This window comes from Genypterus blacodes, unplaced genomic scaffold (assembly GCF_046128005.1).
Source record: "Genypterus blacodes isolate CSIRO-AG114 ecotype Tasmania unplaced genomic scaffold, CSIRO-AGI_Gbla_v1 ptg000067l_1, whole genome shotgun sequence".
NCBI classification, from domain to species: domain Eukaryota; kingdom Metazoa; phylum Chordata; class Actinopteri; order Ophidiiformes; family Ophidiidae; genus Genypterus; species Genypterus blacodes.
Window position 1 is genome coordinate 5,863,757 of NW_027466879.1, and position 13,258 is coordinate 5,877,014.

The 13,258-nt window shown below is 42.0% G+C and overlaps 1 protein-coding gene across 1 annotated transcript in view; it reads left to right on the forward strand.

Moving 5' to 3' along the window:
• Positions 1 to 1,386: 1,386 nt before the first annotated feature.
• Positions 1,387 to 13,258, forward strand: part of LOC143004754 (mucin-2-like) — a 36,446-nt gene continuing 24,574 nt past the window's right edge. The window contains exons 1-17 of the mRNA XM_076155886.1: positions 1,387 to 1,465; positions 1,927 to 1,962; positions 2,048 to 2,306; positions 4,244 to 4,358; positions 5,077 to 5,161; positions 5,439 to 5,545; positions 5,953 to 6,175; positions 6,356 to 6,481; positions 6,676 to 6,793; positions 7,792 to 7,930; positions 9,586 to 9,696; positions 10,170 to 10,239; positions 10,488 to 10,625; positions 10,950 to 11,114; positions 11,968 to 12,062; positions 12,145 to 12,271; positions 12,535 to 12,790. Of these exons, the coding sequence (XP_076012001.1) occupies positions 1,387 to 1,465; positions 1,927 to 1,962; positions 2,048 to 2,306; positions 4,244 to 4,358; positions 5,077 to 5,161; positions 5,439 to 5,545; positions 5,953 to 6,175; positions 6,356 to 6,481; positions 6,676 to 6,793; positions 7,792 to 7,930; positions 9,586 to 9,696; positions 10,170 to 10,239; positions 10,488 to 10,625; positions 10,950 to 11,114; positions 11,968 to 12,062; positions 12,145 to 12,271; positions 12,535 to 12,790 (2,249 nt within the window). The remainder of the gene's footprint in view (positions 1,466 to 1,926; positions 1,963 to 2,047; positions 2,307 to 4,243; positions 4,359 to 5,076; positions 5,162 to 5,438; positions 5,546 to 5,952; positions 6,176 to 6,355; positions 6,482 to 6,675; positions 6,794 to 7,791; positions 7,931 to 9,585; positions 9,697 to 10,169; positions 10,240 to 10,487; positions 10,626 to 10,949; positions 11,115 to 11,967; positions 12,063 to 12,144; positions 12,272 to 12,534; positions 12,791 to 13,258) is intronic.

Sequence of the window (13,258 nt, forward strand, 5' to 3'; positions counted from 1 at the left end):
CGTTCAGTTTCAGTGAGAACAGTGTTGTTGATCTCAATTTTTTGCCAGTGCATCAAAGTCTGGAGTTAGTTTTGTTGTGGCAATTCTCAGGATAGATCTGAGATGTTGGTCGGTTAACCTGGATCTGTGACGGGCTTTGTTGATGATCATGACGCTAAATGTCTGCTCACATAATGTAGGTCAAGCCAAAAAAAAGTCAGCATCTTCTGTGCCGTCCTCCGGAGGTTTGCAAACGTGGCTTTGTTAAGTGAAGCATAAAAGTCATTCAGTTTAAGAGAATTGAACTTCTCCTTTAGGACGGAGTCAGATTCAAGATCGATCAGTTCCAATTGCAGCTCCTGTGGCGCTCTTTCAGGGTCTTGTGGCAGGGGACAGGACACCAGCTGAAGTGACTTTTCAATGTTTTCAAAATCAGAGAACCTAAGGCAGAATTCTCCGTGCAGGTAGTCAAGTGATTTGCTGTATTTCTTTGCGTTTTGCATCGCCTCTTTTTCTTGCGTTGACTGCTTGCTAGCGTAGTTAGCACGCTTCGTAGCAAAGTGACGGCTGATATTGTACTCTTTGAAAACCGCGACAGTTTCTTGGCACATCAGGCATACAGCCTTTGATCGGACTTAAGTGAAAAAATGTTTTGTTGTCCACTCCGTATCAAACACTCGGCACTTACTGTCCACTTTTCGTTTCTTTGATCCACTCATTTTTACAGAAGGGCTCGTAGGGCAAAGTGAAGAAGGGCGTAATACGGTCAATGTCTCTGAAGTGCGCCATCTATTGGGAAAACGCGGGCGTTGCGGGGAAATGTAAAACGAACAAGGTTTATTTAAAATAAAAAAAATTATTTAATAATATAATAATAATTCGGCGGGCCAAATTAAAAAGCCCAATGGGCCGTATATGGCCCGTGGGCCGTAGTTTGCCCAACCCTGATTTAGGCTGTTCCTACGTATGGGAGGAGGGAATGAAGAGTCACTCCTAATGCACAGCAGAACTGATATATTACTGCTGTCTGTCTTTCTTTCTTTCTTTCTTTCTTGCCCACTTTAATCTGTAATTTCTTCCCTTCTCTCTTTCTTCCTTCAACTCCTTTCAAAACAACATATTTAACCTACAGCAAATATAAGCTACTTTGTGTTTGTTGCTAAAAGAATAGTGTTGGATCTGCTTAATTAAACAGGGTGGTGTTTTTTTGTCTGTAGTGATAGAAGGAAAATAACAGATGTATTTGCTGAACAAACACATCTTAGTACACACAACATGGAAATGCCATGAAGGCCCATCCCAGTCACACAGGTGAAGTGGCTGCAGCTCCGCCTCATCTCACAGAGTATAAAACATGACATCCCTCAGATAAGTTCACTCATAGGCAGTCAGTCCTCAGGAACCAACATGGGGTCCACAGGACTTCACTCCACATTGTGGCTCATCTGTCTGATGCTGCTGGTCGGCTCAGCCTTCACTCAGTACGGTCAGTGCATCGCTTACTATTGATACATGATCAGAATATTGGAAGTGCTGCTTTGCTCTGCTTGCCTGTAAAAGCAAACCTTTAAGTCCTTGATTCTTTCACGCATAACCTGTGTCAGCATTGTAATGGTTACACCTTATTAACATCTCTTTTTACCTACATATAATTGATTTAATTTGAGTCTGTGGCAAGAGCTTTTTCTTGCTCTTCCTTTTTCAATCAATAGTTGTTGAACAATTAAATTTATTTAATTCACAGCAAGCATTATGTAGCTTGATTATATTCTATATATGAATTATAATATATATACATATTAAATAAATCATGTTATATATACAATCAAGCTATATATATATACGTGATATTATCATACTGTTTTCTTTAGATTAAATAAAATGTTACTTCAAACCTCTGAAACATCAAACAGTCAGTTTGATGTTTTCTTGTGTTTTTTTTTACAGCCACTACTGTTTCAAGTTCACTGAGTGTGAACCAAGGTAAATAAAGTAATCCTCCTAAACATATACAGTCGCTGTAGTACATCTTGGCTTTTCTGTACTAATGTTCATGTTGTTGTTCTAGCTAACACATCGCATATTGGCCGAGTATGCACGACTTGGGGAAAAAACCACTGGAAGACATTTGATGGGCAGTTCTTTGATCTGCCCTCCACCTGCAACCACGTGATGCTATCACAGTGTAATGCAGGCTATGAGAACTTCAACTTCCAGATGAGACGCAAGATAGTCAATGAAGCTCCCACCATCATCGACATCACCATGAAGCTGGAGGGAGTGAGGCTGGCGATCACTAAAGAGACTGTGACTGTCGACGGCAAGGAGTAGGTTAACTTCAAAGGACCTTAGTCCACTCAAAACAAAACCCACTTAACACTGCTGTAAAATATCAACTAGGGCAGAGATGGTGTTTTTTGTTTCAAACTCCGTCCCGTGTATCTGTTTCACAGATTTCATGAAATATTTCTTTCTTCTGTCTCTCTGTTGGTTGTCAGCCTGAGGGGCCTTTAGGGCCTGTAAAGCCCTTTGAGTCAATTTATGTAAATGATGTTCCTCAAGCCATAATGGGGCTCTTTCGTTTCATCTCGCTTGGCATACTGGGATTCATAATTGCCCTGCCTCAGGTCAATCTCAGCTCTGAAAAAAACACAGCTGGTTCAAAATGCTGTGGCCAGGCTGCTCAGCAGCACTAACCACAGAACAAACATCTACCCTGTCCTGGCTAGATTTCAAGATTTTCTATTTCTGTTATAATGCTCTCAAAAATCAGGGTCCTGCCTATATTTGGCCCCATATTCACCCACAGAACTCTCAGGTCTTCTGATCAGACTTTTTTCTCCTTTTGGAGCTTTGGAACAGCTTAATCCCAGACATCACGTCAGGCAACAACATTACCTGCGAAGCACTTTGTGACGTTTACTCTTGAAAGGTGCTCCATAAATCAACTTTACTTTAACTTAGCATATTGTAACTTACTTTACCTTACCTTACCGCTACCTGAAAGGAAAGTTCAGGAGCTACTATTTTGTTGCTGAAATGGGCCCTGAAACCTTGATCAAGTTACGAAACTGCATTCTGATATGTGCTTCCACTCGCATATTTCGTCCCCAATATACTCAAGCTTCACCACTTTGTTTAGTAGAAGAGACAAGAGAGCCGAAGGCTGCTCCAGCTCATTTTATCTGATACCTTTCAGCCTCTGAATAATTGGCAACTTTCAGTGTATTATCAAGGCACAAACACTGGCAGAGCACTAGCCTAGTGTACATCATATTCAGAGATGCGGCAAATATATTTACGACTTTGAATTATATGCATAACCAAAAGAGGAAGTAATTATGAGTCACTATGTTGACTGACAAAGAGGTTATGTTTACATTGTTGTTGATTGGCTTGTTTGTTTGTCTGCAGGATTACCTGAAAAGTTATGAACTGATTTTCATGAAACTTGGTGGGCAGGTTTAGCATGCTTCCAAGGAACAACACTTTCAATTTTAACAGCGATCCAGATCCAGATTTTGACCTCCCAGCAGGTGTTATCTTGACAAGGATCTGAACAAGGATGTAGAATCACTGTGAAGTACCAAATAGTGATAGATGCATACAACTAACAGCATTATGAGGCCAAGATGTGCAAGAAATTTTTCATTTTTCAATCATTATGGATCTTGATTATATCGATTACACATGATTGAGCTTGAAACCATATGCCGGGTAACATTTACAATTTCACACTTAACATGAATAGTGTGTGTGTTGAGTGCTCCTCGCATATTCTCAGATCATATAATGGTTAGGATTTGTATATTTGGCACAGCACAGAAAATTTGTCTGGTAAGGCAGCCTTAGACTCAATAAAGTAAACATATGTCGATTGGTGCTAAAGTCAATCAAATTTCACTCTACTCTATGTGAGTACAGGTGAATTTATTTTGTTCTATATTAATTAACTTGACTGGAAGTTGAACACTCAAGGTGACTCTGAGATTAGGTTTGTAGGAATGTCATTTGCTAATTAATGTAACACGATTTTACATCTATAGAATTGTGGGTCAAAGCTGTGTTCTTCCATCATGTTTTAAGTTTCTTTTAAACATGCAGAAGTAAAAGAAGCTATTAAGGCACTCATTAGAGCACAAACCTCTACCAAGGTCCACCAGTCCACCAGGTCCTCATCACTGTAGTAATTGTACAATTGTTCATAATTTAATTTGTTCTTATTGTCTCATTTCACTCTGCTTGTGTGTTTTTCTTACTGTAGGGTGCCCCTGCCCTTTGTCAGGTACGGTGTGACTATCAGAGGGACTACGTCCAGTATCACTGTGGAGACGAAGCTTGGAATCAGTCTGGTCTGGAACGGGGACGACTCCCTTGATGTATGAATCACACACTTACATGTACACGCATTAATTCTTCTCTCCAAATTCAGAGGCTGTTGAAGTGTGCTTTCACAACACAGTTCATCATGACTCAACATCACCTGAAAGTATGTACACTAGCTGGGTAACTCTGTTTGCACGTGTGCACTGTTATATGTGTACAAAGACGCTGAGTCTTGATATATTTAAACATTCAAATATGACAAATATTATACCAGATCCACTGCGTAGTCAGAGTGAGTCACTTGGCAAGTTCTTTAGTTAACAGTTTAGAGGAATAGGCAAAAAGTGTTAGACAAAAAACAAGCATGAAAAGCACAAAGCGAACACACTGTAATGAGTTAACAGGCTGCTGAATGCTGCACTTCAAGAAGATGGACATGATTATATGCTTGCAGATTGATATCAGGGTAATAGGGGAAGTTGTGTGAACACATTTAGGTTGACTGCTCTTAAACATGACAACATCCTAATGTGTCTGTGAAGATTCTCAGTCATCGAGGTCATGGTATCCAAGGAAGGGACAACCAAGTCCAGGTGTCTGAGAATTAACCTTCCTTGAACGTCCTGATGTCATTTTGGGAATAATGCTGTTGTCGTGTCCTTTTTATTTTTATTCTACATAATAGTCAACAGTCCATATTAGGACAGAAAAGACAGCCTTTAAAATATTAATTTGATTGGGGTATTTGACCAATAATTCAATTCTTGACAGGTTGAAATTGATGACAAATACCATAAGCACACCTGTGGACTCTGTGGCAACTTTGATGGTGTGGACAATGATTTCCTTGAAAACGGTAAGTTTGTAATCCTGTTCTTAGATTTACTACTGCAGTGCCAGTCGGACAAGCATTGTGTTCATTCTTGTTTGACACAAATAATAATAAAGGAAAGCAGGTGGGCTTGGGCTTGTTTTTACAGCCCTGATTTGTGTTATTGTGGTTTTTAGGGGGGTTTATTTCAAAATGGCAGAAGAGGGTTGCAAGTTTTAGAAAGGACTGCCATAGTTTAAATTTCAGCCTGCAGTGATACTTAAGAACCTGGTAAGATTGTTGTATGCTTCTTGTGTTTCAGGCCAGGAATTGAGCATAGAGGATTACGCTGAGAGCTGTAAGGTGGATGAACCGACAGAAGTCTGCGATGAACCTGCGTCATTTGCTCAAAACACCTGTAACGATGAGGTACTCTCCCTGAGTGATAGGAATCAAACAAGCTGACAGACAATCCTGAGAGGACAAGCTCAGAGAGTGTGGAGAGGAGGATTTGATGGTTGACTGTGTCAAAGGCAGAATCCTAATCCTCAATTCTCATGCTGGCCATTCCACAGTTCTCATGCTGCTTGAGTAATTCAATCAGCATGACAATGATGAGAGCTTGACCTATTCAAGCAGTATGAGAACTGAGTTTGAATTGGCCGGCAGCCTTCACTGATAGTAACGTTTCCACTACGGACAAGAAGGCTGTTTCAGTGGATTGACCACCCTTAAAGGGAGACTTAACACAATTTGCAACGTTTCCTTGAGATATTGAGATACATTTTCTGGCAAAAAGAAACTTGACAGATCAACTGTTTTTATTTATTTGTTAGTCTCGGTTTGCCTGCAGTCAAAGGTTCACTGGTGCTTACTTCGATGACTGCAAAGACCGTCTGGATGTGGAGTCCTTCATTCAAGCCTGCATGACCGACATGTGCAACGCTACATCGCAAGACAAAGCCTTCATCCTCCTTTGCAAAACCATCTCTGAATACTCCAGACAGTGCATCCATGCAGGCGGCACGCCCAAACAATGGCGGAGCCCATCTTTCTGTCGTAAGCTCATCACACCGCTTAATTTATGTGCCTTCTATTTTATAATTTAAGTGGATATATTGTCAGTCAGTAGTGGCTTCTGTTTCTAGTTTGGCTGTTGTATTGCTATGGTACAGATGTATTTTGCTGGCTTGTATTTTGTTCCATGGACATAAGAGCTATTAAAGTGTTTCTCCACAGGTATGACTTGTCCTGACAACATGGAGTTCAGGGAGTGCAGCACTTCCTGTCCTGATACCTGCTCCAACCCTCAGGCTAGTCAGACGTGTGACAGCCATTGCCTGGAAGGATGCAGCTGCCCTGCTGGTACATGCGAGCAAAATGCATTTGATTGATTGTTTTGACCTGAAATTTAGAATGATCATTCAAACTTGAAATTTCATGTCACACTTGTTGTGTTTTAACGTGCCTGTAAAGGTACTGTATGTGAAACTCTTGCTGTCTTGTTTAAAAGTAGAAGTAGTAGGTCTGTCAGGACTGATGCTTTCTCCCCTCCTCAGGAACCATCCTTGATGATGTCAGCAACACTGGCTGTATTGCACAAACAGAGTGCGCCTGCATGCACAACAACAAAGGGTACAAGCCAGACGAGTCCTACACTAGCGACTGTAGATCCTGGTAAGATCAGAATTTCACAGCTTCTTACACATTCCTGAATGATAATAACAATGTATTGTCATTGTTATTCTTATTTCTCACACCCAAAGCACTATAATAGACACAGTAAAATTCGAACAGCGTGAAATTCAAAGAGTATTTTTAACCTTTTATTTTGTACTCATTTTACTCAATAGATCTCAAATCCTTGGTAGCAAAAACACAAGGTATTTGGGGCATTAATACAGATGACAGAATCATGCTCTGGAATACACGTAAAGGAACATAAATTGATACAAACTATTTTGCAAAAGACAAAGTTTCAGTGTAACTACAGTGTAACAGGACATCTTTTGTCACAAATGTGATTTCAACTCTTATTAAACAGCATTTGAATGGATTCCAACTTAAAACTAAATAAATCTATACCTCCTCCAGGCTTTTCCCTCTTAAGGATCTTTGCTTGTTTTGTATCAAAACCTCAAATGTATTGTCGCTTTGGATAAAAGCGTCTGCTAAATGTACAATGAACAGTCCAGTACAGCACTTCAAAGTTGTGGGGATTGAGGGAATTTGTAATTGAAACCTGCTTGGACATGGAGCCAAAGCAGTTGATTGAGGACAGGGATAATATGATAAGTGCGTGCGCGTGTGGCAGAAGAGGCAGATGAGTTTTGTTTTAACTTTTAATACAAGACTTCCAAGCATGACGTGTGTACGCCTCTTGGCATCTTAGAAAAGAGAGGACATGTCTTAGTTCAACTCACTTATCTCAGCACACCCAGCACTTCCCTCCCAATTACACACAAGCAATTCTAACTTCCGTAGATAAGGTTATAGTTTTCAGTCAGAGGTCAGTATTTACCAATTTACCAATTTAAATGATGGGCTTTAATATGAGGTGTAAAATACATTTTCATTGTTCATAGAGAATGCATTTGGTGCCACCTTTTGGTCAATGTTAAGTGGATGCGCATGTACACAGGTTGTAACTGTGTGTGTGTGCTTGCCTTTGACAGTGTGTGTAAAAGTGGCCAGTGGGCCTGCACAGAGAAGAACTGTCCAGGACGTTGCTCCGTGGAGGGAGGATCCCACGTCAACACCTTTGATGGGAAGGTCTACACCTTCCACGGGGACTGCTCCTACGTCATGGCTCAGGTACACCACATCAACCTCACCACACTGCCACTATGGCAGCACATCCGTACCATGGCTAGTGGAAGAACATGACTCCACTAAAAGGATGCCATTCTAGAAACAGAAATTCTTACAGAAGCTGACAAAAATATCAAACAATGCCAAAAGGAAACAAAACAAAGACAAGGCATTTGGCAAAAATGTTTCCGATATCTGCTGCTGCTGTTTCAATCCAGTGCATCAATACTGCGCTGACAACAGTACAGTTGTACCACATGCACGTGCACCAGTGCAAATACGATGTAAGTGAGTGTATAAAATCAACTTGTGAGTTCAGGCCAAGGAAACCAGCTTGAATCAGTTCCCTCCAGTCTAATTAAGGTTTGTCAGTCATTTGATGTTTTTTGTTTGATGCATATCCTGATGTTCTGGTTCTCACAGCCCTGTGAGCAGTTTCAGAAGGAGAGAGGCGTTCATAACCAGGTCACAATAGAGTGGCAATACAGAACGGTTGTCCGATAGCAGCCATCATATAATAAAGCATTATCTGTACATCAGCAGTTTGCAAGCAAAACAGAATGTGAGCAGAGATGCATCAACTTCCTTCTGTCCTTTTTGTGTGTCCTCTGCACACACAACTTCTGTCCTTCCCCGACAGTTGTGTCTTGTTTTGCATTGTAAGTCAAGTCAAGTCAAGTTTATTTGTATAGCCCAATATCACATACAATGTCTCAAAGGGCTTTACAGACCCACAACATTAGGACAATTCCCCACCCAGCCCAAAGCTCTCAAGGAAGACGAGGAAAAACTCCCAAGAAAACCTTGATAAATAAGGAAAAAAAAAAAAAATGATAAATGATAAATGCGTCCGTCCATGGATGCGGCCGTCTGTCACTGAAACAGCCATGGAGCTGAAAAACAGCTGGCCCGTGGACCCCACACTCAAGGGTGTGGGGCCCAGAGCCAGAGGGGTGATCAGTAGACATCAGGAGACATAGGGAGTAAGGTGAAAAGAATCGAGAGAGAAGATCAGCTAATGTGCCCCATCCTCTTACTACACTGACACTGTCACTAACCAGAGTGTACTAAGTCTAACTGGGCCCTGATTTTAACCTGGGTTAGCTAATCACTTTCCTGCAGGTAGGAGACTGTGCCACCTGCCCATTTAGCAGTTATCAAAGTTTGCTGAAAACAGGTGCGTTTTCAAGCGGGATTTGAAAGCTTCTAGAGAGCCTGCCTCTTCAACGAGTGCAGGAAGTGCGTTCCAGAGCAAAGGAGCGCGATACGAAAACGCTCTACTACCAAAGGTTTTCGTCTGGATCTTTGGAATAACAAGCAGGCCTGCTTGCTGGGCTCTCAAAGGTTGGGCGGGAGTGTACCTGGAGAGAAGGTTAGACAAATACACAGGGGTTAAGTTATGCAGTATTTTGTAAGTAAGAAGCAGTACCTTGAAGTCAGCCCTGGCACTGACGGGAAGCCAGTGTAGCGACGCTAGAACCGGTGTAATATGGTCAAATCTCCTGGTTCTCGTTAGAAGTCTTGCTGCAGTGTTTTGAACAAGCTGCAGTTTCTTAAGGGCAGAGGAGTTCAAACCTGAGAAGAGAACATTACAGTAGTCCAGCCTGGAGGTGACAAAGGCATGAATTAAGGTTTCAGCATCTGCATCTGCATTGCAGAATGATAAAGGCTCAGCATACACCGTGCTGGTGGACCTGGTGAAGTGCGGTCTGTCTGCCAGCAAGACCTGCCTCAGAGGTGTCACTCTGGCTCTATACGGACAGGCTGTGGTAAGCATTGCACATATACAACCACTCAAACATATATTACATATATTATATTCATTTTGTCAGCAGTCACATTGGTGGGTAGGGGTGAAATATTCGCTCTATAAAATACTGTTCTATACTGTACTGTCATTATGTTTGTATTTGAGTACAAAGTAACTTTTTTTGTAGCTGGATTTACAATGGACCTACAAGTATATAGAAGTAATAAATATTGTGCAACTCAGCCTGGGTTTATTAGTTCTGTCAGCATACATACTGTGCAGGGCTTTGTACCAAGAGACCAGGGAGTCATTGCTCAGTACCCTCTGCATTGAGATCCACAGTCATTACTCATTCATTAAGCAGCGGATTCAGTCAGAAATTTCTAGGGTTTAAAGTTTAAACCCTAGTTTAATCTTAAATTTAAACCCTAGGAATTACCTCTAAAGCAATGTTTGTTATCGTCTAAATGGTGTGCTGTCCTCCCTCTACAGATAGTCAAAATCCAGTCAACGGGACAGATCTTCTTGAACAACATATTGTGCCAGCTTCCACTTTTCACACGTGAGTGACCATACACACACGCGCACGCACGCACGCACGCACGCACGCACGCACGCGCACGCGCTCACGCACACACACAAACACACACACACACACACACACGCACACGCACATGCACAGGCTGCATGACTCAGCATGGTCGTCTTGGAGGTTCCTGGTTCGATTTCGGCCTCTTAGCAAGCAGAAAAGAATCCAGACTGAAAATCCAGCTCACTTTTGTTTTCTTCTTCTTCTTTATTATGGTGCAGAGGACATCAGAGCCTTCAATCCGTCCTCCTTCTATGTCCTCATCGACACCAAGGTTGGCATACAAGTGATGGTCCAGTTGTCTCCATTAATGCAGGTTTTCATCACGGCTCACCCCTTACTCAAAGGAACCACGAGTGGTACGTCTCGCATGTTTTATGTCATTGTAAGGAAAAATGCTCCCCCCCAAAAAAAGATTTGTCTTTCATAGCATAGAACAGGGAATCTACAAGATATATTTACCTTTTATTGTGGCTAGCATAACTTCTATCTTGGCTCTGTTTGCAACTTACAGAAAAACATCAGCAATGTAGTTAGGAGGTATAAGACCACTGCAGGATATCTTTAAATTCAAATCATAAATAAATAAATCAAATCAACATATCACAAATATGTTGGTTTGCAAATCTTCAGTCGTGTTCGATTTGTTCTTTGTGTTATTGTGTCACACTTCATCCCGACAGGCTTGTGCGGGAACTTCAACAACATTGTGACGGACGACTTCAAGGTCAGGAGTGGGCTGGTGGAAGGTACAGCTACGGCCTATGCAAACTCATGGAAGACCAGGCCCAGCTGCCCCGATATCAAACCAGTGTATGGACACCCCTGCTCGCAGGGCATCAGCAAAGGTACTGGTGGCTATCCTCTATAAGTATGGTGTAGCAAACCACGATGTATCAAACCATTGTACAACACAAATAATACACAAGCAAATTATTCAAAAAGAAAGACAATTTCTCAGAAACAGAAACACTTTTTATTGATCCCCAAGGGGAAATTCTTTTCCTCACTCAGTTGTATGCACATTGTTGTTGTACACAGACAGAAACACAAAAATGCAACACCCCCATGCAAACGAGGTCTGTATACAGCAAATTGTGGAAAGATGCCGAGTGAGGGGGAGCAATTTGGGGGGGTTAGGTGCAATTTGGGGGGGTTAGGTGGTTAGGTGCCTTGCTCAAGGGCACCTCAGCAGTGCCCAGGAGTTCCTCCAACCACCAGCCCATCTTCTGTTTTTATCTTGGTCCTTCCTGAGACTCAAACCGGAGACCCTTCTGCTACCAGCCAAGTCATTCTGCAGACTCAGGCACTGCCACCCCAGGAGATGTGTCCCTCCCTCGAAATGACTTACCACAATGCTAGTCAGTTAGCTAACAGCATGAAGTCTTCCAATAAAAAAAAAAGGTGTAACTTCTCTTGGTATTAAGCAAGGTCTTACAATTTTGTTGAAAAACCCAAACAAAGCACAGATTGAACACAGAAATCAGAAAATGACCAATACACATGGGCACAATGCAAGGCTACAACTACCAGAAACAACTACCGGAAAATGTTACCACTTGGTCACCACCAGCTCACAGTTATGTGAGCTATCAATTAGCACATTTTTAGAATGTCATTAAACAAAATAAAGGCTCAGCAACTACAACTTTGCATCATTGCCCCTAAAATGTCCTAACAACACGTGTTTCTGTTTCTCAGAGAGCTACGCCAAGTACTGGTGCTCAAGAATATCAGATCCCACCGGAGTGTTTGCGGCCTGCCACTCTGTCATCAGCCCCACTGTGTACAAAGAGGTAAGTGTGTGGATGACAGTCGTGCAGTGATACGCATGTCCGCTCTGTCCGTGTCCACACGCTCACACTGTCTCCTTCACAGAACTGCATGTATGACAGTTGCAACTGTGAGAAAAGCGAGGCGTGCATGTGTGCTGCAGTCTCCTCCTACATCTTCGCATGCTCAGCTGTGGGCATCCACATCACTGGCTGGAGAGACACCATCTGTGGTGAGTGACACGGATCACGACAGCATCCGGCCTCATATCAATAACCTATCAACTGATAAGAAGTTTCGCTGGGTGACTGACTTTTATCCAAACTCAGTTTAGTTTAGACTTTGAATGACAATGGAGGTATGGGGGAAAATTTACAACAACATGATTTGATCCCAAAAATAGCCACAGATTATCAACAGACAAATAACGTTTGTAGTTGTAGTTTGCTCAGATTATGCAGATATACATGCTTCATAGACCTTTTTGTGTCTCAGGCAAATTCAGCGCCACATGTCCGTCTGCCACGGTGTACGCGTACAAAATGAGCTTCTGCGGTCGAACCTGTCGCTCACTCGGCCAGACAGATTATTCGTGTCGGGTCACCTCCACCAGCGTGGATGGCTGTGGTTGTGCTGAGGGAACCTACATGAACGAGGAGGGTAAATGCGTGCTCAGCGCGAGCTGTCCCTGCTACGAGGGGGACACAATCATTCCCAGTGGACAGACCATAAGCCGAGACGACTCTTCATGGTAAATACTGTGTGATATTGATTTTACTGTATATAAATGGCTTTTGGCTTTTCTGTATATAAATAAGATCCATGAGCCCCCATGCACAGACACATAACATTACAAAAACCATATGTCCCCGATTTCAACAAAGAGAAAATGGCACATGAGAAAAACCTTGAAAAGCTTCTTTGTGTGAGCTTAGTTCAGTAAGCATCATCAAATAGCAGAAAAAAGTTATATTTGGGAATCCATAAAACTAACTTCATATTAATTCATTCAATGGCCAACAGACCTGTGAGCGAACACCAAATACCTTAAATCTCCTGAAAATCATGACAATGCAGACTGCATCGGGATGTAAATGCGTGTTGACGAGCCAGGGTACCACTAAACACGCTTACACGTCTACATGAAACTAGGTTACTTTCATACATTTGAAAGATAAGGAATATTCTCAGCTGATAAGAGGGACAAGGATTAATCATG